Source organism: Cyrtonyx montezumae, unplaced genomic scaffold, assembly GCF_038088225.1.
Source record: "Cyrtonyx montezumae isolate F1298 unplaced genomic scaffold, pur_monq_1.0 scaffold_2, whole genome shotgun sequence".
Taxonomy (NCBI): Eukaryota; Metazoa; Chordata; class Aves; order Galliformes; family Odontophoridae; genus Cyrtonyx; species Cyrtonyx montezumae.
The window spans coordinates 31,195,336-31,219,744 of NW_027071936.1; the positions used below are offsets into that span (position 1 = coordinate 31,195,336).

Consider the following 24,409-nt stretch of genomic DNA (forward strand, 5'->3'; position numbering starts at 1 on the left):
TATACCTGTATAATACCTGTAGTATTTTGAGAGTATTGACCATTACGTACACTAAAAGCTCACAATATATCCTGTCATCCCAAGGGCACTTCAGGATCATCACCCGTAGGAGTTAGCTGTCAAAAAATATATCTGATCTCAAGGTACTCCTCATGCACTACCTTGTACAAAAGATTTATTTGTACTCCTCCATCTGTGACTCTGATGGACAGATCTTCAAATGTTTTGGTACTAAAGGATGACTGCTGACCCAGGCCAGTATGTCTTATCTGTCTTTCTATAACAACCAGAAGGGGAAATGATGTGTTGGACTTACATGGAATCACATGATGGTTTAAGTTGGAAGAGACATTTAAAGCTCATGTGGACTGATTCCCTGGACAAAGTAATGCCAACTACGAAGTTGGATGTAGTTTCCTGGCATGTTGTCCAAGCAAGTTTCAGGTATTTCCAGGGACAACACCGCTGAGCAATCTCTTTTCCTTATATCCAACAGGAATTTACCTTTCTGCCACTGGTAGTTCCAGTCCTGTTACTGTACACTTCTAAGACATGTCTAGTTCCATTTTACATTCTTGAATGAATCTATGATATTTCCAACCCCTCCTTACCCTAAGACTTCTCATTTCCAAGCTGGAATAATACATCACAAGCTGGATTTCACACTGCTAACACCAATACTTTCAGAGCTGTTAGCTGCAGTCATACTCAACTCATAATCAGCTTGCTGACATGAAATGTTTTCATTAGAAGGATGTGAGATTTTTTGTTACTTGTTCAAGTATTGTAACTGTTTGGGTTTTTTTTTACTTTTTTTTTTTAATTACACAACTAATGAAAAATATTTGAAGGTTTTGAATTAGACAGATTTAGATATCACATCCATTAATAGTTTAGGACCCCACCAGAAATTACAGAACTTCAAGACAATTTTGCTTTCATTCTCACAGGTATCAAAGAAAGTGCCAAGTAAACTGACAAACTCCTGACTATTTTTATCTGATTAGTCATTACGAGAAAGCATCCCCAACTGAGACACCAATAGCAGACCAATGCTGGTTTTGTAGAAGAAGATGGACAGTGGCACAGCTCCCTCCCATGGGAAAGAAATCAAGAGCGTGTCTTTGCAAGCTGCTAGTGGGAATAAGCAGTGGGAATATAAACACAGTAATTCTACACCTCCCAGAAAACCAAACAAATCTCCATGCCTCAGTTCACGTTAGTTTATGTGGAGCTGTGATGGCAGCCTGTCAGGGGGCTTACAGTCCTGTGAAAAAGAGGTGCTTTGTCCTGTCGTGGCTTCCCACAAGGCTGCCTGCACAGAATTCTCCATCACTGACACTTGAGCATACTCTCAGAGCTTTATGGGGAGACATGAGAAGGATTATTCAAAAAGATACTCTTCAGAGTTGAAGAAAGAGGAATGATTATGACATTTAACTCAGTCTTTCGAAGGGCAATTAACAAGGAGAAATAGGGAGATATAAGGAGGAATTTTCCTTACCTGCAAGAGTTATGTTATACACCCTCTTTACAACGTAGCCATTCTGTTTATCCAAAGGAGTATTTCAGTACCGAATCATGAGAATATTGTGAGAACAGCCTGAACAGATATAAGCTGAAGCCCTTATGTGGGCTGTAGAGTTTGTTTTGGCAAATCAGTACTCAATGAAATATTTTTTACTATTATCATTAGTAGTAAATTGCTTGAGTATCTTAGATGTAAATATGCAGTATTTAAAATTTGCTTAAATAACAAGTTCTTAATCTTGCAAATGCGGAGATGTTATAGCTAGAGTAATGTATGTGCAACATCCATTAGCAGGTCTTGTTCTGCTCAGCTGATTGGCAGAAAGCAGCAACCAAGTCCCACAGGCAGTCAAGCTAGAGTGAAACTGTAAGCACATTACAGTCTTGTTTGACTTTAGAAAGGCTGGTCAATTAAAGCCTTATTGCTGACATAAGACATATTGGAAGGCTCCAGGGAAGTGAACAATGCAGACTGTTTTCCTTCCCTGATATGTGATTTATAATGTCCTAGATTTTGAAATAGGACCATGCAGTTCAAATGATGAAGCAGGGGAATTGTGCAGCTCACTCCTCACAATAGTTTTGGATGACTGTTTCACATGACTCACTTGGACCTTTTCTGATTCTCACAATGAAGGAACTGAGATGGAAATGAATACATTTCTGCATCAAAAACATCTCTGTGCTTTAAAGAAATGGGGAAACAAAGAAATAAGCAAAATATATAATTATCATAGAAAGTGCTGTCATTTAGAATGCATTACAACTCAATATACTGTCAACTTCATTTAAAGGTATGACAAATTTCGAGTAGGACCACATTGCATATTATATTCATTTAATATATATTTTTAAATAATCTCAGAATATTTAACTGGCATAATGCAGTTCTCAGTATGTTTGATGTTACACTTAACAGATTTTATTTGTTAAAGTTTTCATGAGTTATTAAGCTCACTGCTTGGATGAGGTACAGTCTGCATTAAAGGATAATACTCAAACTAAACATACAGCTTTTTAACAGATGTTTAATTACAGCAGCTACTCAAACTCAGAAATCATTTGTGGATCTTTCATTATTTCAGAAGAAATTACTTACATACAAATGTGTGCTACTTTGCCCTATTACCTTTTCACCATTGTGGAGCAAGATGGAGTTGGCAGTATTTTTAGCTAAAGAGAGCATCAATTCCTCCTTGCCTGTTCCAAAAGAAAAAACTGAAACAAACAGGTAAAAACAGGAAATTTTGCTGTTCTATTTCTAAGTTCTTTTAACTGAATACCATCAATAAAAATTGTAATTCACCTCTTGCTTGTCAACTTTCTGACTGTTTGGATTCTCCAAAAGCTGATTTAGTCTTTTATAAACATACAGAAATGCAGCTATTTGTTGTTCAGCTGCTGCTTTCTTAAATATGAATCTTGTTCTCTAACTTCCAGCTATGTACATACCGAAAAGTTTCTGATTTGAATAGAATTGGAAGTCTTGGTTAACAAATGTACAACCAGTTGCTACTAATAGTCCTCTATGGACTAAAATGCAGTTTTGTCAATTTAAAGTAGAGTTGGTCCAGCAATGTTACAGTGCCCCAACAATAGCTCCTCTCCATCTCCCTGAGAAAGGCAACATCTCCTATTTTGAACAAATCAAGGTCATTCATGACATATAAGGTGGATAGGCAGAATCCTTCTCTCATCAAAGTAAAATTTGCTACTTGGTAAGGAACAGTCATCTGAGACTTGGTGGTACCTCAAGAAGCACACCAGGCTTGTGCTGCCCCTCTGCGAAGAAAAGAATTTAATTTCCACAGTGATACTTGTGCTGTCTTCACCATGACTGAACACTGAACGTGTATTTTTACACTACTAACTTGCTTCTGAAAGTCCAAAAAAATAATAAAAGTAAAGATTAAGGAGTAAAAAAATAGAGAAAAGATGAAATGATTCCAATAATGCCCACTAAAGATTTTAAATAAATATTTTAATTCTATTATTGGCATTTACAGGTAGAAAGCATACAGTATGTTACAATTTTATCAAAATGTGAAAAATATGGATGTTACATAAGTAACAAATGTAAAAAAGGTATTTTTCTTACCTTCCCTGAAAGTAAGAAAATTATTCAGCATAGGAAAATATTGATATAAAAAACACAGCTTAGGTAAAAAAAAAAAATTGCAAGTTTTTACACAGTACAATAGGTTCATCAGATCTGCATGAAGATGTAGGGACTTGTGAAGTTCTACTTAACATAAAACTTTAGGGACTTTGGGACAGACAGTAAGCTACTTTAATGAGTCTACAAGTAGTTTTCCCTCATATCCGCTCCAAAATGCTAGAGTGCAGTAATTTTCTATACAATAAATAATTCTTCAATGTTTTCATCATAGAAAATCATATAATGCAGAAAATGCCACTCCAGGGTCACAAAGGCTAGGCAGTGCTTTAATAATAATTATGATAATACTTATTATAGTGCTTTATAATGTCTAAGCACTTCAGATGAGTTAACTAATTAGTCCTCACAACACCCCTGTGAGGTAGGTGAGTAAGTGTTACTACCACCTTTCCATAGTACAGATGGAAAATGAAAGATGGGGAGAAACACAGGCTGCAGTGGCCGCACAGCCATGTTGCAAGGCCAAGAGAAGTGGAAATGGAGTTTTATCCTGATGCCAAGCACTCCCCTCCCACTGAAAGCACCGAGGGGACAGGCAGGGACCAGGGTTTAGCATCCCCAATATTTCATAGAGATTCAGAAGCTCTCACACAACTTTGTCAAAAAAACAAAACAAAACAAAAAATCCCCCCCCCCACCCCAAAGAAGACAGAAAAGCCCCCAAACAAATTAACAAGCTGAAAATAACTCCTAAAGTGCTGACCAGCTTGAGCTGCTTCTAGCACCTCTTGTATGGAATACGACTTACAGCACTGTTGCCAGCAGTTACTCAAGCTGATTTCTTCCATAATCTTTATGTTTGAGCAACTGCAGGATATAGTAACTGCATTTTCTTCTGAGACAACTTGCTACTGTAATTCCTTCATTCATCATCCTTCTTCTATGCACTTCTTAAGGAAAATGAAATCCTCAATACTTTTCCATGGTAAAACACATTAGTAGCTGGATACAATATACACATCCTTCACAATTAAAAAAAAATTAGTTCATTTTCAGAACAAAGCATTATTAATTTAAGAATCACAAACCAAACAATGGTAAATAGGAAACCCTTTTCAAAAACTGCATGCCAAATATCTTGTTTCCAAATACAATGCATGCAGGAGAAATAAATTCATCCAAGCATAATTAAATTAAAAATGTTTTAAGTCTCTTTCAGCAGCATAATGGTTATTATTTTTAAAGTCTCCTCCAACCAAACTGGCCTGGGGTGCGAATGCTGACATTTCCATCTCTACAATCACACAACAGTCTGACCGTCCCATGGCCTTGCACTGTGGCAACGCCAGAGACAAAGCCTATACGTACTGTTCTGCCTCCCCCTCCTTGGAAACAGGCTTTGTTGTACCACCTTTGTTGTCTTCATTTGCTGCTGCTGCTGCTGCTGTTTTCTCAGGAAGTGATGCCAAATCCTTGAAAACATCCACATAATGCCCAAAGCCCGGGCCCCAGTTCAAGAGATTGTCCCAGTTGAAGCTTCCCGACTGCTGCCCCAGCTTCATGGGCAGGGAGCTCTCCCCAGTGCCAGCTGCCTGTGCTCCCACGGGCCCTCCCTCCCCACGACGGCCAGGGTACCGCCGGGGTTTCAGCCTCACCCCATAGTTGTCCTCATCATCTGCATCTGACTCATTGACCTGGGATAATTTGGGCATCCTGGATGTGTATGCAATGGGCTTATCCCTGTCATACTCCATCTCTGAGCACGTGAAGGACTCGTGGGAGTCACTGTCGGAGGAGGACTCAGGTGCGGGAATGCCATCAGCTGGGTTCCTTGTCCGGGACAGGGGCCTTCTGCAGTCCTCCTCAGAAGAGGAACGGCCGTGGTCGGCGCTACAGATGCTGGGGTTTCTGGGGCGTGGGGTGTTCAGTCTCTCTACCTCTTCGATGGACAGCCCCACTGGAGGAGCTGTCTCCAGTGGGATCTGACCGATGGGCTGCTTCAGGCGGCTGCCCGGCCGGGAACCATGGCTTGCCATGGTCTGTGGACTCTTACTTCTTCTCCCCAGCCGAGTGGCATAGTTGAAAATGCCAGGCTGGCAAACATCATTGTGCATCTCCAGTGGGCTCCCTTCCCGTATGGAGAGGTGCAGCTCCCGGGCTGGACTGTGCCTGTAGAAAGTTGATGACTTGGAGAAAGGTGCAGGGCTATGCCGAGATAGGGGGTTAGGAGTAGGGCAGGCTGAGTGGCTTAAAGATGATGTCCTCAAGCCCTGCCCATAGGAGGACTGGTATGTCAGGCTGCTAGCTCCCAGAGGCATGGGAGACTGCCGGGCAAAGCCCAGTGGGCTGTGCCTCTGGATGGAGAACTTGGGTGTATGGCTCCGAAACTGCTTGTAGTGCTGGATGATGTCGGCATCCGAGGGGGCAATGCTGCTGGCATTGTCAATGTCATAGTGCTCAATCTCAGGCTCAGGTGAAGCCAATGGGGCACTGGGAATGGTCTCCGTGGCATGTGGGATGTCAGTCTCATCATAGATGAGATAGGGGTTTTCTCTTTCTATGATATCAGGTTTGGGGTTCCCCTCAGGCTGCTTCCGGACCGTCATGTCATCACCATAAGGCGGGATGTTGTCAGGGTCATCAAATGCCACATTCTCACTCCCTTTCTTCTTCTTCTCCTTTGTTTTCTTCTCCGGCTTTGGGGCCTTTGACTTCTTCCCCCGGCACTGGTTGCAGAGAATGAGGCTGAGGACCAACAGTGCCAGCACTGTCGCACAACCGCCCACAATTGCTGGCACAGCCCAGAGGGGTAGGGACAGCTCAGAAGGGTGTGGAGATGGCAGGCACACATAGCCGCTGCTGGGCCCCACTCTGCAGACGTGACCAGGGCCACAGGACACCCCCAGGCATGCCACCACTGTCTCACACCTCTGTCCTATGTAAGACTCAGGGCAGCTGCAGGTGAAGCTGGCCTGTGGCCCAGGCTCGCAGCTGCCACCATTTTGGCAGGGGCTGGAGGCACAAGCACCTGGTGGGACACACTGGTAAGTGTACCACTGGTTGATGCACATCAGATCACCCCAGCAGGGACTGCTGGCACAGACGTTGGGGCCACGGCAGCCCATCTTGACTGAGGGGTCTGTTCTGGAAAGGGTGGCCAGGCTGTGCTTGCCAGTGAAGGGGAGGCTCTCCCCACCATACTTGATGTAGGAAATGCAGCCGTCAAAGCCTAAGAGAGAAAGCAGTAATCACTTTGGGATTTCTAAGCAGAACAAGGTTAAGTAAAAGCTGTTTAAGACCAGAACTTTTGAGGTAACTTTCATATCTTCACCTTTTGAGACAGATGATTTTCACAAGCTATGCACAGAAATAGAGAATAAAGACAAGAAATTGATGTATGTGATGATATATACATGGCACTTATATAAATGATAAAAAGATATCTTGCAAAAAGTATTATTTTTTTTAAGTCTGCCAAAACAGAATTCAGAAGCTGTAGCTTTTAACTTCAATACTAAGATTTCAAAGCAATAGAAGTATTCTCAGGCAAATAAATGTGACCAAATCTGCAATTAAGATGCTGAAATATGCACACTATTTTCTAGAAGCCCTTCAAAACATTTTGTACTCCCATTGCTTTCATTACATTTGTTAAACAGGCAAACACAGATGCCTGAAAACAATTTGAAAAATTGACCTGGCTTTTAAGGATTATAGACTGGGAAGGGGGAACTACTGCCTGATTAGGGAATATGTACCACAAGCTTGGAAATTGGCAATAAAAGTCAAATCAAGGAGAAAACACAATACAAAATGGAATGAGATACAGATAGGCTCATCAAAAGAAGTCTGAAGGATGTATTCTCAGATTTTTACTGTAATGCAGCTCCCCCTTGACATAAAATTGTTTTGCAAGAAATATTTAGTAATCATTTGCCAACAAAGCAATGTGAAGATCTTTGGATTTTATAGAAACATCATATTTTCTAAAAATATATTGTTAAAGTAACTCAACTGTCAATTTACGGTCCCATTTCATTGAAGCTATATGAAAAGGTCCACTGTTCAGTAAATAAATCAAAATTCAGTGGTTCAATAAAAATAAACCAAAATTCAAATGGTTGCTATAGGGAAACACCTCCTCTAATGGTTTTAATGTCAAATGATTTTGAACAAATATTCCCACTAATGATTTCAATCAATATATTTGAATGTTTTCCATTCCTAATTTTCCCATATTTCTATAACTTCTTCTCATCATCACGTAGAGAAACCTGTTCACATCTGGCTTAGCCATGCTAGCACAAAACATTAGATATGATTTCACTTTGCTTGCATTCTTTCTAGTTTCCCCCGTTCTGAAGTTGCCTGTAGAAGTTCAGTGCAATATCCTGTGCCACTGCGCTAAGAAGGAGGTACTCATGGCAATAAGTTGTATGCCTTTGAATCTAAGGAGAGCTCTTCCCAAACTTCCCACAGCTTGGCTGTAATGCTACCCTGTCAGGGGCGATACAGAGTTTCAGAGCTGTAAGAGTCCACAGAGATGGATTATCCCTGCCCTTTGTAAAATTCTGCACAAGGTCTTCTGCTAGCCTAACAATTCTCTGTGTTCCACAGACTTACTCCTTTTTGCAAGGCTTTTAGGAGACTGCAATGTAATGCTGACCTTTGCTCAGAGCTGTGACAAAATGGTATGCACAGAGTAATTTGTAAATTATGCTCTCAGGTATGACATGCATAATTATTGTAAGAAACAAATTTATTTCTCCTTAACTTCTGAGGGATGGTCCTTTAGATGTCATGCATAGTGCCAGGTTTACAGGAAGACAATAGGTGAGACCAAATTTATCAGATATTACACAAGAAATATAATCTACACAGAGCAAGACAGTGCTTCCTCTCTGTTCTGAAGCATCACACTTGAATGAAAGAATAAAATGGAGCAAATATCCCTTGCATTGTTTGCTTCAGAGAAGGTTCAGTTTCTGCAAACATACTGCTGGAATGGAAGAACAGCCATTAAGAATAGTAAGATAATGAATAACTGTGGACATCTCCATAAAAATGGCTAATGCAGAGATAAGCATCAAGAATATTGACTCTGTCTTGAAATATCAAATATACTCATGTTGCATGTAGTTCTGTTACAAATTTATAACCTTCAAAGGATGTTAATTTTAAAATTTGAGTGCTCTCTGATAACAGAAATGAAACACGATTGGGAACCAATGTCAAATATGTTTTGCTGAGAGATGTAACACACATGGTGGAAAGGAACACGAATGTCCTTTTAAGTTTTGCAAGTGTGCTATTTCTATAATACATGCACTCTGAAAGAGCTGATTTTGTTTCAGCATTACTTATATTTTCATTTTCTCCTGTTTTTACATTCCCCAAAAAAGAGGAAATTGAGGATTTAAGTTCAGGTGGGAGACCAAGCAAAATGGAGGATTAGCTTGCCTCAAGCTTGGTGGTCCCTTTCTGCAGTGACATGATACACAGCAACTGGGATTTCATCACGTCTGCCCGGGCTTGAAAACAATATTGGATATATCAGCTTCACAGCCCTGGAATTGTCACCCGTGTATGTTTTTGTCTGCCCTTAACACCGATTCACACTGCCCCAGATATTTTTTGACCATCTGAGTTCATGCAGAGTTTTATATCTCCCCCTTGTAAAACCTTGGTATGTCGTATACAATATAATCCAGCATTAAAAAAAATAAAAATCGTATGAACATGAGATTTTGGATTGTACATTCCTAATGGAAGCCAGACATTCATAATTTGTCTGCTGCCACATCAGGAGGTGGGTGAGAAGTTAGTGTCCTCAATTTTCTTTGTTCCAGCTTTCATAAAGCCTCTTTGGCTTTTCTATGCAGATGCTGCTCATAAAATGTATGTGTAAAAAGGATAAAAGTAAGCAAGCGTTCACATTATTTCAGACCACATTTCAAACAAGTTCACAATACACAAGTGTTAAGTGTTAATTTGCACCTTTCAAAGTTGCTTTATCTGGTCGTATTTCTTGAAGTCAGGATAATTTTTCAATATAAAAATCTTGTGAAACCTATTCTTGCATTGTCTAGAATATCTCACAGTTTCTAGCAAAAATTCACTTCCATCTTTACTTATTACTGGGAGAATAATATCAAGTATATGTTATTTATTTCTTTTGCCAGGAGCTAAGACATGAGCTTCAACTCTTAAGATTGATATACTCCTTACAGGCTAGATGTTGGTGACAGAGTGGTTCATTATTGTCCTTAGTTTCTGTTGTTCAGAAAAATACAAACAAGCTATCCTTCATGTGACAGCAGGATAAAGGAGGAGGAAGATGGCATTTCAGAAAATATTTTAATCATATTAATAACAGGCTACATCCTGCAGTATTTACTAAACCCCTACAAATACAATGTTCTCATTTAGAATTTTTGCCTGAGTAGGTTTGCCTTGATTTTCCAGATTCTGACTCAGGTAAAGAATAGATCCTTTCTTCTCCATTAGAAAAAGAAATTCATAACAATGTACTTGCAGACAACCAAGCACACCCACACGCTGCCTCCAGAAAGCCCTGCAGATGGAATGCTGTTTTTTGAAAACAAGTTTGTGTTAGAGGAAAAATATTTGCAACCCTTACTCTTTCAAATTACAGCTTTCCTGGCGAAGTGTGGAAGTATATTAGTTACTGATTTAGAATGACTTTTTGCAGACTTTAAGCAAGCAGACACTCTTTGTCTGCTCAAATGTGCTCACATGCACTATATAGAAAATAAAATAATTACCTGCAACTGTGTTCTTGAAAGGTTGGTTTGGTGGGATACCTCCCAAAGATATTGTAAGAACATTTAGTCCACCAAAATCTTGTGTGACATGGAGAATGTCTCGGCTATGAGTCTTGTCAACAGACAGGACAGTAGTAGAGCTGTTCTTCTCAATGAGTACAGAATGCCACTGCCCATCTGCTGTGTACACTTCTGGGATGTTTCTTTCCACCTTCCCAGCAATTCCAGCATCAGATATGTAATGCACTTTTCCAGCTCTTATCTGACAAGAAAAAAAAAAAAAAAAGCAAAATACATAATTTTAAAGTGATTGATACAAACTCAACATTTTTGCCCTGACATACACATAACCAATATTATGCCTATCCACTAAAGAGCTACAGTAACACATGGCTTTGGTTGTAGTAAAATATATGGATGTATTTTTCCCAGAACAACTGCTTGGTACTAAAAATGCATTATTTAGTACTTGGCTGCAATTAAATTAATTACTACATCTGTAGAAAATATGCAATTGCCATTCACTTATTCCTCGGATACTCTCATAAGAGGAAAACCTACAGAGAAGCTAGCAGTAGGGTATGCACATGAGAAAATATTTTAACCAATAAAAGATAACCTCTTCCTTCTCTGTCAAAACAAGTGGAGAAAATGCTTTGCAGAATAAACAGATGTCCTTGCCCCAAAAACTTGCATCTAGTTAGGACACAGTAGGAAAATGTATGACAGAATTTGACCAAGATTCCAAATTCCTAACTGGTTCTACTGCTAACTTGTGTTCTGCAGAAAAATATTTTTATTTTAGAAATCTTACTAAAGGGCTGAAGTCTATTAGTTTGTGTGAATTTTCAAACGTTGCTTACTTAAGAAAACTGATTTTAAACTTGCAAGCTATTAGAAAAAAAAGTGCTGTGGAAGTCTCTGAAAAACTTTTTGGCATGTCTTCAACAGATGACGCTACACTCATGAGATGCAGAATTTTAAACCTCCTATGAGTTGAGTATTAAGCAATCCCAAAGAGAGATTAGCACAAACTTTACATTTAAGACAAAAGAGTGAAAAAAAAATCCATAACCAAGCCCAGAAAATTCTCAGATGCTGTGTAGGATCTGGGTATGTCAGCTGATCTCCTGAGTGCTGTACCAACTTGTAAGCTTTCTGTAGGGTGTTAGAAAAAACAAATACATTTTGTAGGGTGGCTTTGCAACTTGTTGCAGATTCCCTTCCACACTCATCTCTGTTACTCTGCATGTTCACCGTAAGACCACTCCTTTCCCTTCTGTGTTCCTTGCTGTGATGTGCAACAGCAGTGTGTAGAACATGCACAAGCATTGCATAGGAGAGGTCAGAGCCAGAGGTTTGTTGAAAGCTCTCTAAGCCTTGCATGCTTTGTTCCAGGAAATATAACATTCACCTGAGATGAACTGTGAGGTGACACACTCACTACAAGAATGTTCTTCTACTTTTTAGAAACTGTTCCAAAACCTTGGATTTCCTTTTTTTCAGTGATACAAACTGAGGACTTTCTTCATATAGATGAGCTTTCATATGGTTGTAAGACCACATTCTGGCAGCAGTCTGAACTGAATGTATCTAGCACATAGTCCATTTGAATCAAGAAAAAGCGTGGTTAATATATACATGAACTTTGCTTATAACCAACATAATTTGGACTACCTGAAAATGTACTGTTTAAATACTTTTCGATAAAGATCCCCTCTCAAAAATAGGATGCTTTGGTGTTGGCAAATACAGGTGGCAGACATCTAAACTATGACACAGTCTGAAGAAAACCCCCATATTTGGAAATATGCTCACCCAGATGATTATAACATATTAAACACCATTTGCCACAATGAAAAATATTTATGAAAAGACTAAGTGCATGGAATATATACATTTATTTATGTTTACAGGTTTTCATGGGTTTGTTCATTTTATTTGGTCTTTATGCTCTATGAAAGTACCGTTGTTTGTTTGGATCTTTATGAAAACACAAAGAAATATACTGTATCAAACAGTATTCTCTAAGCTTATGAGAACACTTAGAATAGACCTGTGTCTTCTAATTCCACGCTAGAGAAGTACTGTATAATTATTTACCCACCGTACTGATTTATGACTCTGAAGTGCTACTTTATTTCTTTAAAATGGCATGTGACCAATGTCTATAAATAGTATACCAGAAGTATTGAAAAATAAAATTTCCAGAGACGAGACTCATGAGCCCATGACTTCTTTAACCAGGAAAAAATAAGGAACGTTCTTCCTAGTTCCTTGAAGCACAACATACTTCTAAATTTGAAACAAATGTCAATGCTGACAATATTGAATAACATTCATTTCTAGGTTTTATTTAAATGGCTGAGCAACTGACAAGTGGGATATATTGAAAAGAATGAGCTACTAAAGTGAACATATTTCTAACTACAAGGTTGATCCAACTTTACTAACATTCTGAATCTCCTTTACTGAGCAAATTGCTTCTTATTTGTTTTAAATCTGAGCACTAGCCTGTACAGATTTATAACTCACTATATAAGATACCGCTGAAATGAGCTATGCTCTGATTTATTCCTGTAACTTGATATGTGCATATGTTAGCATATATGGGCAATACATAATCCACATTCTCTACTCATACAATCCATAGATCTTAGAGGTGCAATTATGTTTATCTAATCTCACTTCAGATGAGATTTTCAGCTAAAACAGAACAGGTAATTTCACCTTTAGCCAGCTGTATTTATCTCCTTACTTCTAACGGAATTAGATGCAGTATGCATTACTCATTACAAAATATGCTGTGACAAAGAGCTTTAGTAGTAAGGAGACTCCTACCACTCTCCTTACTGTGCTTTTTTTGAGGGGCATTTTCCATCTGATTTTGACTATTGTTTAATTTCATCTGCTAGTTCTTACATTTTTCCTGGATTAAGGAGTATTTTATATCATAAATAAGACCTCCTTTCTCCAAGCTTGAGGTTCTTTTGGGGGAGGTTACATCCACCATTTAAATAATCAGCTGCTTGTAATCTCAGTGGGTCTGATTTATTACCATTTCTCTAATTTTATCCCAATCCCAGCTGTAACAAAACCAGTTGATTACATGAGGAAAAATGTGGAGGCATAGAGGTAGTCACAGAGCTTATAGCTTTTCTCTAGCATAATTTAATATTAAAACCACATGCAGGTTTTCTCCAAATGCTTATGCCTTGGAAAACAAGCTTATTAAAATATCCAAAAATCAAGTTATGAAAATGTCTGTTTTGAAGCTGGAGTGGTAAATAGGAGTCCCCGAATCTCATTTACTGCACATGGAGTGAGCTGAGATGCCAGGGTGACTGACATGCGGGCTAGCTTTACTGACATCTTGGGCCACCACCACGGGAATCCCTTGTCACGATACCTACAATGGGTGTGAGTTATGGAGCAGAACCCATACTGTACTAACTACAGTGAAAAAGATCTTCTGTTTTATTAACTACCATCATCTGAGAACTTTCTGGTAATAATCACTTCAGTGAAGTTACTTTTCCTTCCTTAAAGGACCTGTTACCAAGCAAACTTGAGTTCTTTGCCCCTGAACAGCTGGGGATGGGATGTGACACCCTCTGCTTGTTTATATAACCTCACCAAAACTAACAACAATAAGAGCGTTTGCATAAACACACCATTAACGCTTTCATCTAGCAAAGACAATTCTCTTTCTTTTTTTTTTTAAAGATTGTAGAACTGGTTTAAGGAATTTGTGAAGGGATAAAAAAGGTAGTATTTATTGTTTTTCTTTTCATTTGGTTTGTCTTCTTGTTTTTGTTTGTTTGTTTGTTTTTCCTTCAGAACACAAAATAATTAGATCTTACCAGCTAATGACTGAGGCAGAAACTTCCTATCTAATGATAGGTTATAAGTGTCTGCCTGTGAAGTACCACAGACTTGCTTCTTAAAGCTGGAGGACAGGAAAGCTCTGTACCTCTGATCCGCACAGGAACTGGGCAGGTGGACAATATCAATGGGGCTGAAGCTTAGAAAGTGTGAATTTCTGTACAAGTTTCTTTTAAAGTCAGGGAAAAAAAACTTGGAACGCATTACAGCAGTCAAGGAAACTTGGAGCTTGCACCAACCCAATAAAGGGGCTTGCCAGCATCACTGCTGTACTCATTTAGAGTTATGAGTAAATGGACTGAGTCATAGCCGGGAACTGAACCATCGCTTTCTCTTGAGGAAGGTAACTTCTGCAGCAATAAACTCTTGGGAAAGAAAACTGCATGGCATTTGACGCATTAATTCAGCCACATATCTCGAAACAATTTGATACTGACACTGTTCTGTGGGTAACCTCACGAATTCAAGTTATCCCTTACTTCCTAGTTTGATAAGCACAAGCCACATCAGTAGGAATTCATGAAAACTTTTTGGCCATTGTTTGCTAGCTTAAGGAGGGTCCGGGCTGAAGGTCTGAAAAATCAGAAGATAAAAGGCCAATGATGAAATTCTTTGCTCTGTAGATTGTAACTTCACGATGATAACAAATATGGCAATGAGTACCATTCCCTCTGCCTTAAAACAGTCACTATTTGGAGTCTAGACAAAACTGCTTAGATACAAAGCCATCAAGATCTTCTGATATCTTGGCAAATAGCAAGGGAATTGTTGACAAGATGAATGATACTGGCACAGTGCCTAGCCTTAGTTAAAGACCTAATATTTTACAAAGGAAACGGCAAGAGTAATGGAAAAATATGATTTTGATCACTGCACAAGAGGCAGACCAATCAAATCAAACTCAGCATTAGCTGCAATCTTACCTTCACAGTAGTGAAGTTGCTGCTTTCCTGGATGTGGACTAAAATCCCATTCTCGCTTCTTGTTCTGAACTTCACTTCCAAGCTGTCCATAATCGGAGGTCCTGGGCTGGCACCTCTCGCTCTGTGTCTCATCATGTATTCACGCTTCTTATTAGGGCTCATATGGTAGTCAAGTCGTCCTTTGCCTTCCAGTGATAAGGCTGTGTCGGCAGTAATATCTGGGACAAGGATGGGGAAGCACTGAGTATGCAGCTGGTTGCAGATAGAGTACAGTGATGATCTGCCTGATACCAACCATTTTCTTCCGGGAGGACATAAAGTTCAGAGCAGGTCAGTGGGGAGAGCCAGGAGCGAATGGCAATTTCAACCCCCTCTGTTCTTTGACTTGAACCAGAATGTGTGTTTGAGAGTGGGAGTGCGCTAGTAATTTACTGCTGGTATCAGTCAATCATAAATTAAAACTCGCTAGGGAACAAGTGAGGGAGTAGGGGAAAAAATCTGGCTCTCAGAACTGTAATTCCTTCCCAGGGATGTTACTATTTCCATTACTGCAAACAGAGTTTCATGATATATTGAACTCCAAGCTCTTCAGGGGAGAGATAATGCATTTCCATTTGTTAGGGCATAAAAGAATAAAAGTGGCAGAGCATTGACTACTAAATGCTGTTAAAATTATGACAAAATTGTTTAATAAACTGGTATAATAAAAGCATATAAATCAGCTAAACAATAGTGGGACATGTAAGAAAACAAAACTCAGTCATTACACTACAACTACACTGAAATAAATTACTTTGCTCTCCTAGACAATCCTGTATTGATTTATAGAGCTACCCATACTCAAGTTAATAATTCCAGAGTGTAAATAGCTTGCATTTACTTACATATGCCATACTTTCATGCACATAACTTGATGATAATTACATAAAAAGGCCTACAGTTCAGAGAAGCCATAAGCATGTGCGCACTGTGTTTATGCAAAGGGAAGCCTTCTCCCTTACTCTCTTACTTCCCCACAGCAGACAAATCCCTCCTTTTGGATAGTTTTATTTTGGTTACTGATTATAGCTGATTGGAAGCAGTAGTTTTGAATGAGTGTAAGTTACCTGAAATGTGATATAAAGACAAGGAAACATATATATATAATGATGTTATTTTTAATTCATGAAAGGACAATAGTCCATTGTGAACTTTTCTTTCATGATTATTTAAGAGGTGGGCAGGCTACTTGTTTTCATTATTTCATAAAATTCATTATCCTGTGCCCCCTAAAAGAAACTCTTAACGGTATAACCATATAGTTAGGTAGAGACAAAAAAGAAAGAGAGCAAAACCCTACGTTTTTCACAGTGGTCTCCCGTCAGTCCATCTTTGCACTGGCACTGCTGCCAAGACCAGTGATCAATGCAGGTGCCGCCATGTTGGCAGGGGCTAGTTGTACAAGCACCTTCTAATCGAGGACATCTGAAACAAAGCAGAAAAGCAGATACTAAGGAATGCATGTTGAATGATAATCCTTTTCTTCCCTTCTAGAGATGCAAAAATTGAGAGTCTTTTCTCTTGGACAGCCAATGGTTCTAAACAGATCCCGACTTTAAGCATCAAGTTCTAACAGCCTTAATAAAGAGAAGGGAATTCACAGTTTGTGAAATTCCTGTTATCTATTATGCAAGAGAAGAAGACACTCTTTCAGGTGTTTTTTGCACCGCAGACCTCCAGAGATCTCGCATCTTTCACAAAGAAGAGAGCGGGTGGAAAGAAGGGTGAGCTACCAAATCTGGACCTAAGACGGACGTTGTTGCTACAACTGTGGCTTCAAATAGCAAGATGGAAAAACAATAGAATCAAACAGTTGATCACTTCTGAAAGATCACTCAGAGGATATGAAAGAAATTCAGTGATACTTGAGAGGCAAATTGATAGAACAGACATTGTGAATTAAAAAGAAATAAGAGGGAATAGTGGTTTAGTGAACTGTAGAGGTACAGTCAAACCCAGGTGGAATTTATAAAGAAACAGGGCTACTCTGTCAGCCTGCAAAGCAACATTAATAATAATAATGGCAATAGAAATGTAATGATGTTTCTTTTTTGAAGTTTCTGTAATCTTCTGCAAATCTCTCACCCAAATTCATTTCTTCTTAATTTTTTCACACTTTATAATAAATTCTACAGTCATCTTTTACAAGAAATATCTAAAAGTGTCAGGACTGGTGCCTGAGTTTCATGCTGGCTTTCTATATCATAAATACTGTCTATTTGATACCATATATAGCAGACGTACTGATCTAAGATTCCTTGAGCTGCCAAAGCCTGGCTGGGCTCCAGGGGACGTCCGTTGACTGCAAACTCCATTATACAGCCCACAAAATCGTGGCTTTCCACCTGTCCTCTCCTTTGAAGGATGGGCTCAACAGACCTGATACCACCAACGGTAAGTCGATTTGGTTGTACATCAAGGGTCCTATAAAAGAGAGAAAAAATGATTTAATGACATCAGATATGTAATAGTAATGATAACCAAGGTGCTGTCAACTAAGGCCTGTGGCTAAAGTTCCACTTCAAAAATTCATATTGTATGTTTAGAAGGGGAAAGAGAGTGATGCCTCTATGACATCTAAATTCACACTGTTATTGCATGTCATAAGTTCTATTCACTTAACTGAGCAATGTGCTTGAAATCAAAATGAATAGGGATTTTCATTCAATTATAGCTTAAATTATAGATGATATTTAAACAGCTGGAAGGTGGATTCATTATTTTTCAAATATATAACTGCTTTTGTAGTAGAGAAACTACCCGTGATAGGAAATAAGATTGAAATAATTCTAAGAAATTAGCAACAATGTTGGGAATAAACATTATTGCTGTCTTTAAGGAGGATGTAAAGAAGTGACAGAAAAGCTTCTGAGTTAGTTACAGTAAGGAAAAGAGAGAATTTGTTGTTCTCTATACTGGCCAATATTAAAGAAATGAAAAATGAAGAAAAAAACCATCTGAAATCCCTAAAAAAATTGTTCAAGTAATTATTCTCTATTTTTTTCTATTAGGAAAGCAGGTGTGTTTCTTATACCTTCATAAGAAACTGCAGGTACACATAAAAATAAATAAATCAAAACCCAGAGTGGGCAACACTGGGATGAAATGTAGACACTACTGAAGTAACAGCATTTTGAGTCTAAGACTACTTTTGGCAAGACAGATTCCTCAAGTAAAAGTGGAAGAGGCTTTGCTAAATACTTGTAGGACTAAATTTTGTAGCATTTCAAACTGTCCAAGAATATTACAGTATATTTAAGAGCAATAAGATTACAACAAATAAATTTGTTTCATTTTCTAACTGAGATTTACAAGTTGCCAGTAATCATGAGTGTCTGATATTCTGATTGCTAATTCTATCTAGATTTTGATTTGCAATCCCATAACATTAACTAAAAAATCTTATCCTCATTTACATTACACCGTGGACTACCTTATTATGTGGGTTTCTTATGTTCACCCACACCCTAGGGACAGAAACGGATCTGAGAATTGGGGATTTTTTAATAAAATCCTTGACATGAATAAACCCCATGGACATGAGAATTTAGCCTGAGTTGGCAAGCAGCAGGATATGGAGAAAAATTAATTTGCTTCTACAAGGACGGAAGGCAATGACACTTCAGAGAATTACCTTTTTAGGCCTCCTGAAGGAGTGCAACTTAGGCATCTATCCCTTCCCTGAGACTTGGCTAAGAATATGTAATCATTATTCCAAGCTTCTCTAATGTTAGCAGGTGGTTTATTTTCCATTTTACAGAACCAAGCCCCACAGAATGAAGAATTATTTACCAGTCAGTGGAAACAGCCACATTGCTAACAGTGCAATAGCCTGGCTCCTGATCTTCAGAGCAGGAATCCACTGTCAGTGACGCTGCCTGCAAAAACCACATACACAGATATGTTGAATACTTCAAGGGTATATTCCCAACCACATTGAATTCTTATATATATAAAGAACTCAGCTAGAATGGAGCACTTATACACTGTGTTGTTCAGTGTGCTTCAGAGACACTGACCAACTTTCTGCATCACCAGAGTGAACACTGAAATGTGGATAATAATGGAGAGGCACTTAATCGACAAGTTCATACGGAATCAGTGAAATGAAAACTTTTCAGTTTTAGAATCCTACACATTTGCTTCTTTTCCTCCTTGAAGCTGCAGTTCTTTTGGCTGATATTATATACTTCTGATCTGAACAGAGTTGCTCCCTCCAAATGCAAAGGGAATTCCTTCAGGGGGTTGACCATGACACTAAACACATTGCCTGAACTGGATGAAAAGTGCTTTGCAAAAGCTGGCTGTGCAAACTCTTAAGATTGTTAGTTTAAAAATAACAACATACAATAATAATAGAGTTGAAACATGGACATTACTAGGTCAGTGGAACCAAACTGACATACAGAGATGAGCGGGGCATCATCAGCACTTAGAGCAGACTTCCTCTTTAATTTAGTGATATCTCAAAGTAATCAATGCCAAGACAATGAAGCCATCTTTTTACTTGTCATTTACACTAAAGCAAGTAATGGCATTTTTATTTTCTAATTTCTGTATTAAAATTTAAGGGTAGTATGGTTAGGTCGTAGTTGGACATGATGATCTGTAAGGTCTTTTCCAACCTGAGTGATTCTATTTTTCTATGATTCTAACAAAAGTTTTCACTAAAACCATGAAATAACTCCTCATAATTTAAAAAGGAGTTTTTATTTTATTCCTCATTTAGCAAAGAATTTTCCTCACAGTGATTTATTAATAACAGATGCACTGCAAAAGAAGTCCTGAAGGTTAGTTATTCCTTAAATCGAGTTTTCAGGAAAATAAACATAATCTCCAAGTTGTACATATCAGCTCCTCATGTTTCCACTAGATGAGTGTTAAGAGTTTTATGGCAAATTGAAATCAAACGTTACTTTTCAAAAATACTTGATTTCTGCTTTGGTTTAGGTTACTCTACAGGAGCTGAATAAACAGCAATAGCTATCAGGATGTCATTACAGTGCAAAGCTTCTTTCTCCTGCCTGCATCTCAGTTCATTAACAACATCTTGTCGGAATCCCCACAGATTCTCCATTGTATTTCCAAATACATAGTGCAAGAGAGCACATTGTGGTGACCAAACATATTCATAGCTCTCAGCCCTAAATCACGTCCTACAGTGTGCCTAAATTGTTCAATTTGCTTTTTTTAATAAAAGCTTATCTTGAATTTCTTTCTATACATAATAAGAAAACTGCTTCTACTGAGAAACATCAGTCTGCAGTTCCAAAGTAGATTACTTGCCCTGTATAAATGAAACAATTCATAGAAAGAATAATAAGCTGACTGGTCTGTATGCCATCATACGTGTACATATTTTCCTTCAGCGTTTCAACAACAAAAAATGAAATGAGTTTTTTGTTCTTAGCTCAATCAGTGTAATCTCTCTAACTTACATCGCTATGCACTGTGAAAGCCAAGTTGCAAACCCAGCTGAAGGGCTAGATATTTGAGAATATATTTTACTTGGACCAGAGTTCATACAATTTATTTTCTAATGTTAGTCAAATGTTCCTGCTTGTTACTTAAGCATTACTCTACAGTTACCTTGCCGCATTATGAGGCTTTCTATCCTGTCATTCTGCAATATCTCAGGACTGACAACTTAATGATTTTACCAGTTTCCGATAAAATCCCACTGTGCTGTAGGAAATGACAGATTTGGAATCCTGAAGGGGAGCTATTTTATACAGCTTTGGACACCTGGGAGACATTTTTCCTGCAGCAGAAATATCTAAGACAAAGGTGATTCTGCTTACATACTCTGTTTGTAAACAGCTGACATTAATGAGATGTTTTAAACAAAAATCATGCAGAAGTATGGGTTTTCTTAAGTGCTCTCAGTCTGAAGTATTCATAAATGAAAGTCTCTTTACTCTATTTTTTATGCCCTCTCTTCTTCTGTAGTCTAGCCCTCTGGCAAATTCACAAGTAAAACATTTTCCCGCTTTATTTTTTTAAGTGCATCTCATTTATTTTCTGTAGTTTTTAAGGCCATAATTAATATCAACAAATACACCACACTAACATAGTTGCTAAAATGTGAATCTGATGTCTTTTAAACCTAGGTGCAATTTTGAGCATAACCTTTTGGAAGCTGTGAGGCAAAAAGTTAAGTATCTGATAGTAAGGCACATTAAAACAACATCATTACTCAATGTCACAATTATCCTTCATCTTATTTGGGTATAAAACTTCTACGTGCACAAATCAGGTGTCCAAATTTAGCTGAAGACTAAGCCATTCCCCGCTTCAACAAGTGAAAGAAATCAGGTGTTGCAATATGTAGTTCTCATGCAGTTTCTGGCTCAAGACTTTCCAAGGGAAAAGTGCTGAGCAGAAAGGTCAGGAGAAAACACTGACCACACAGAGCCATGAACCATAAGCTAGTATAGACTTCTGATATTCCTGAAACAGTGCCTATGGACTTCTCACCCTGGACATGAAGCATTGCAGCAGGGTGCTGCAAACACAGCAGCCACAAACTATAAGAACTATCTTAGCAGCAATGACTGCTGCAGCCATTAGTGAAAGGAAATCTCTACGAGGACTCAGGAGGAGTCACACTGGGTAGAACAGTTTATTCTTTTATTCCTTCCATCTCCTCTGGCCTGAAATATAAAACAAAATGTGGAGCTCCATCCATATATTATTCTTATGTGACTTTCATTTCAAACATGGGAAGAATATGAGATTCCATATATACTGGCCATATCTTCCTGAAAAGGGAGCTGTTGGGCAATAGTTACTGATTGTGGATGGCAAATATACAAATATATTTGGTTTCATTTCTAACTCAAACACTATGGAGTCAAAAAGCTTGGCCTGAACTCAAAGAGCATTTGGTTTATGTTCTGCTTTGGAAATATTATTAAAATGAGAGAAGAGGAATAGAAAACATTTACTGAGGGAAAAAAAAAAAAAAGACAGAAGGGTCGAGGCACCAGGCATATTGCAATTGATTGTCCCTGTCCAGTTTTTGGCAGAATTCCTTCCCTCTAGTGGGGGCAGGCAGGAAGTAACTTGCCTATTTTTCCCCACAAAATCCCTCTCAGTATAGCACTGTTGAACTCTCCACATTTGTGCTATAGAAGGAAAAAAAGGCTTTCATTTCAATGAGATTCACAAAATTTCTAAACTAGCTTAAGAAGATCAGAGATGGAATTTTAAATTTGCCCACTTCTACTATCCAAACGTTAAGGTAAATTATTTTAAGGGTTTTTGTTGTTACCATGGTTAATTAGTATTCTTTAATATCACTCCCATAATCTGCATCAGTTAATTAGTCTCATATGCAGTAATTTATTTCACTAATTATTCCTGGTTCTCATTTTTAACATTTAGAGTGCGGGGCATTGCACATGTTTCTTTAATTATTTTTTATTATCATCATACTAAACAAATCATCATAGGTCTTTGAGTCAGTTGGAATAAGAAAGAAATGAGGGACTTTTTTATCCAAAGTTGGAGGTTCTGCTAGCAAATGCAATGTTACTAATTTTATGTTCCTGTGAGTTCATGTGGAAGCCAAAGTCACTTGGCTGAACTTGTCTTTAATTCCCATTTTAGCATTTCTTACCATTCCAGCCCTCCGGGCAATAACTGTGTGAAATTGTCCATCAGACACCTTCTTAGTTGTGGTAAGCTTGTACGTGCCGCTGCCAAGATTATAGGAGAATCTCAGCCTTCCTTCTGTTATTTCCAGAGCCAGAAATTCTGCCCGCTCTCCAGTTTGGTTATCGTAGTTATACAACATTAAAGCATTCCTTTTTATAGTTGCAAACTTTATATAGATATAATTATTGTTTGGATCCATACTGGGAAACTCCATATATGACAGCTCTTCAAATCCATAACTATTCAGTTCACAATGATTCCCAAAGACGCCTGCAAAACAAAAAATAAAATCTGGTAGCAGGTAGTTTTTTCCTCTTCATGCATAATCCCAGAAATAAAGTATTGATGTGCTTTGGACAGGCTCTTTAAAAGCTTCTACCATATGATTAAAAATATGCAGCGTGAGCAGAAGGGTTCTAAAGGACGTAGGTATATATCGAAGTTTGTTTATTTAAGTTTAAAAGCTAAGTCACAAATAACAGCTTTTTTTTCTTTTTTAATTGCAGTGACAATAAGAAAACAATCTATGAATATCAGTTGCATTTAGTATGGACTATAATTATAAATATAATAAATGAATAAAACTCCAAGGAAATGTAAAACAAGGAAAATAAAACAGTTCCTGTAAATGTTAATAGAAAAATGAATTTAAAGCTATTTATGTGTACTAAGCGTTTCAGCAGCTTTAAAATATTAGAGATGATTTCTTGAGTTTGTCTGTTGCTTGTGTTTGTTTTTTTTATTAATCCATTACATTTACTTTCATGCTTTTCTGTATGAACAAGGACAATTCTGTATGACCTTACATTCAGAATCAATCTAGAAGCAATTACATCACAATGTCTTAAATATCTGTGTTGTCTTATGTTTTTACTGGGTTCCTTCCACAAAACAAATTCAAGACAATTGAATTCTAATAGTTATTAAGTTATTTTGGCAGTACAACATGCTCCTCTAATTCTCAGATTTTATGCTGGTTTTGGAATTCAAAATTTCATTAGCATGCAATAAACTGAAAGGGCAAGTACTTGTGTGGACTAATAAAGCTGTTCTTATTGAGACAAGTTCTTGTAATGAGGACAGGACAGGGATCCTTCTACATACTCATCAGTTTCAAAAAGGTAAACATAAATATCACATTTGAGAATTATTAACAGGGAAAGGGAAGATAAGGAAGAGGAGTAGCATACTCACCAAAGGGGCAATGGCAGTAGTACCCCTCCAACCCACTCTGGCAGGACCCACCATTAAAACAAGGGTTGCATTCACAGTAATTGACAGTGGAGTCGCACGTTTTCCCTGCCATCGTGAAACAAGAGCAATTTCCAGGTCAGAGTAACCAGATCATAAGCCAAATTGTGATATATTTAAGCAATAAAAGGAATGATATGTGCGTCTTAGAGAGGGAAGGGGAGAGAAAACACAGGTATTGCTCCTAACCCTGTCATGGGCCTGACCAACGAAGAGAA

The 24,409-nt window shown here is 38.2% G+C and overlaps 1 protein-coding gene across 1 annotated transcript in view; it reads right to left on the reverse strand.

Moving 5' to 3' along the window:
• Window positions 1-3,523: 3,523 nt before the first annotated feature.
• The window catches only part of FAT4 (FAT atypical cadherin 4), a 132,245-nt gene continuing 111,359 nt past the window's right edge, over window positions 3,524-24,409 (reverse strand). Inside the window, exons 10-17 of the mRNA XM_065736800.1 lie at window positions 24,135-24,239; window positions 22,903-23,210; window positions 19,074-19,159; window positions 17,526-17,705; window positions 16,582-16,706; window positions 15,243-15,460; window positions 10,435-10,696; window positions 3,524-6,878 (exon numbers count right to left, since the gene is read on the reverse strand). Of these exons, the coding sequence (XP_065592872.1) occupies window positions 5,008-6,878; window positions 10,435-10,696; window positions 15,243-15,460; window positions 16,582-16,706; window positions 17,526-17,705; window positions 19,074-19,159; window positions 22,903-23,210; window positions 24,135-24,239 (3,155 nt within the window). The 3' untranslated portion in view covers window positions 3,524-5,007. The remainder of the gene's footprint in view (window positions 6,879-10,434; window positions 10,697-15,242; window positions 15,461-16,581; window positions 16,707-17,525; window positions 17,706-19,073; window positions 19,160-22,902; window positions 23,211-24,134; window positions 24,240-24,409) is intronic.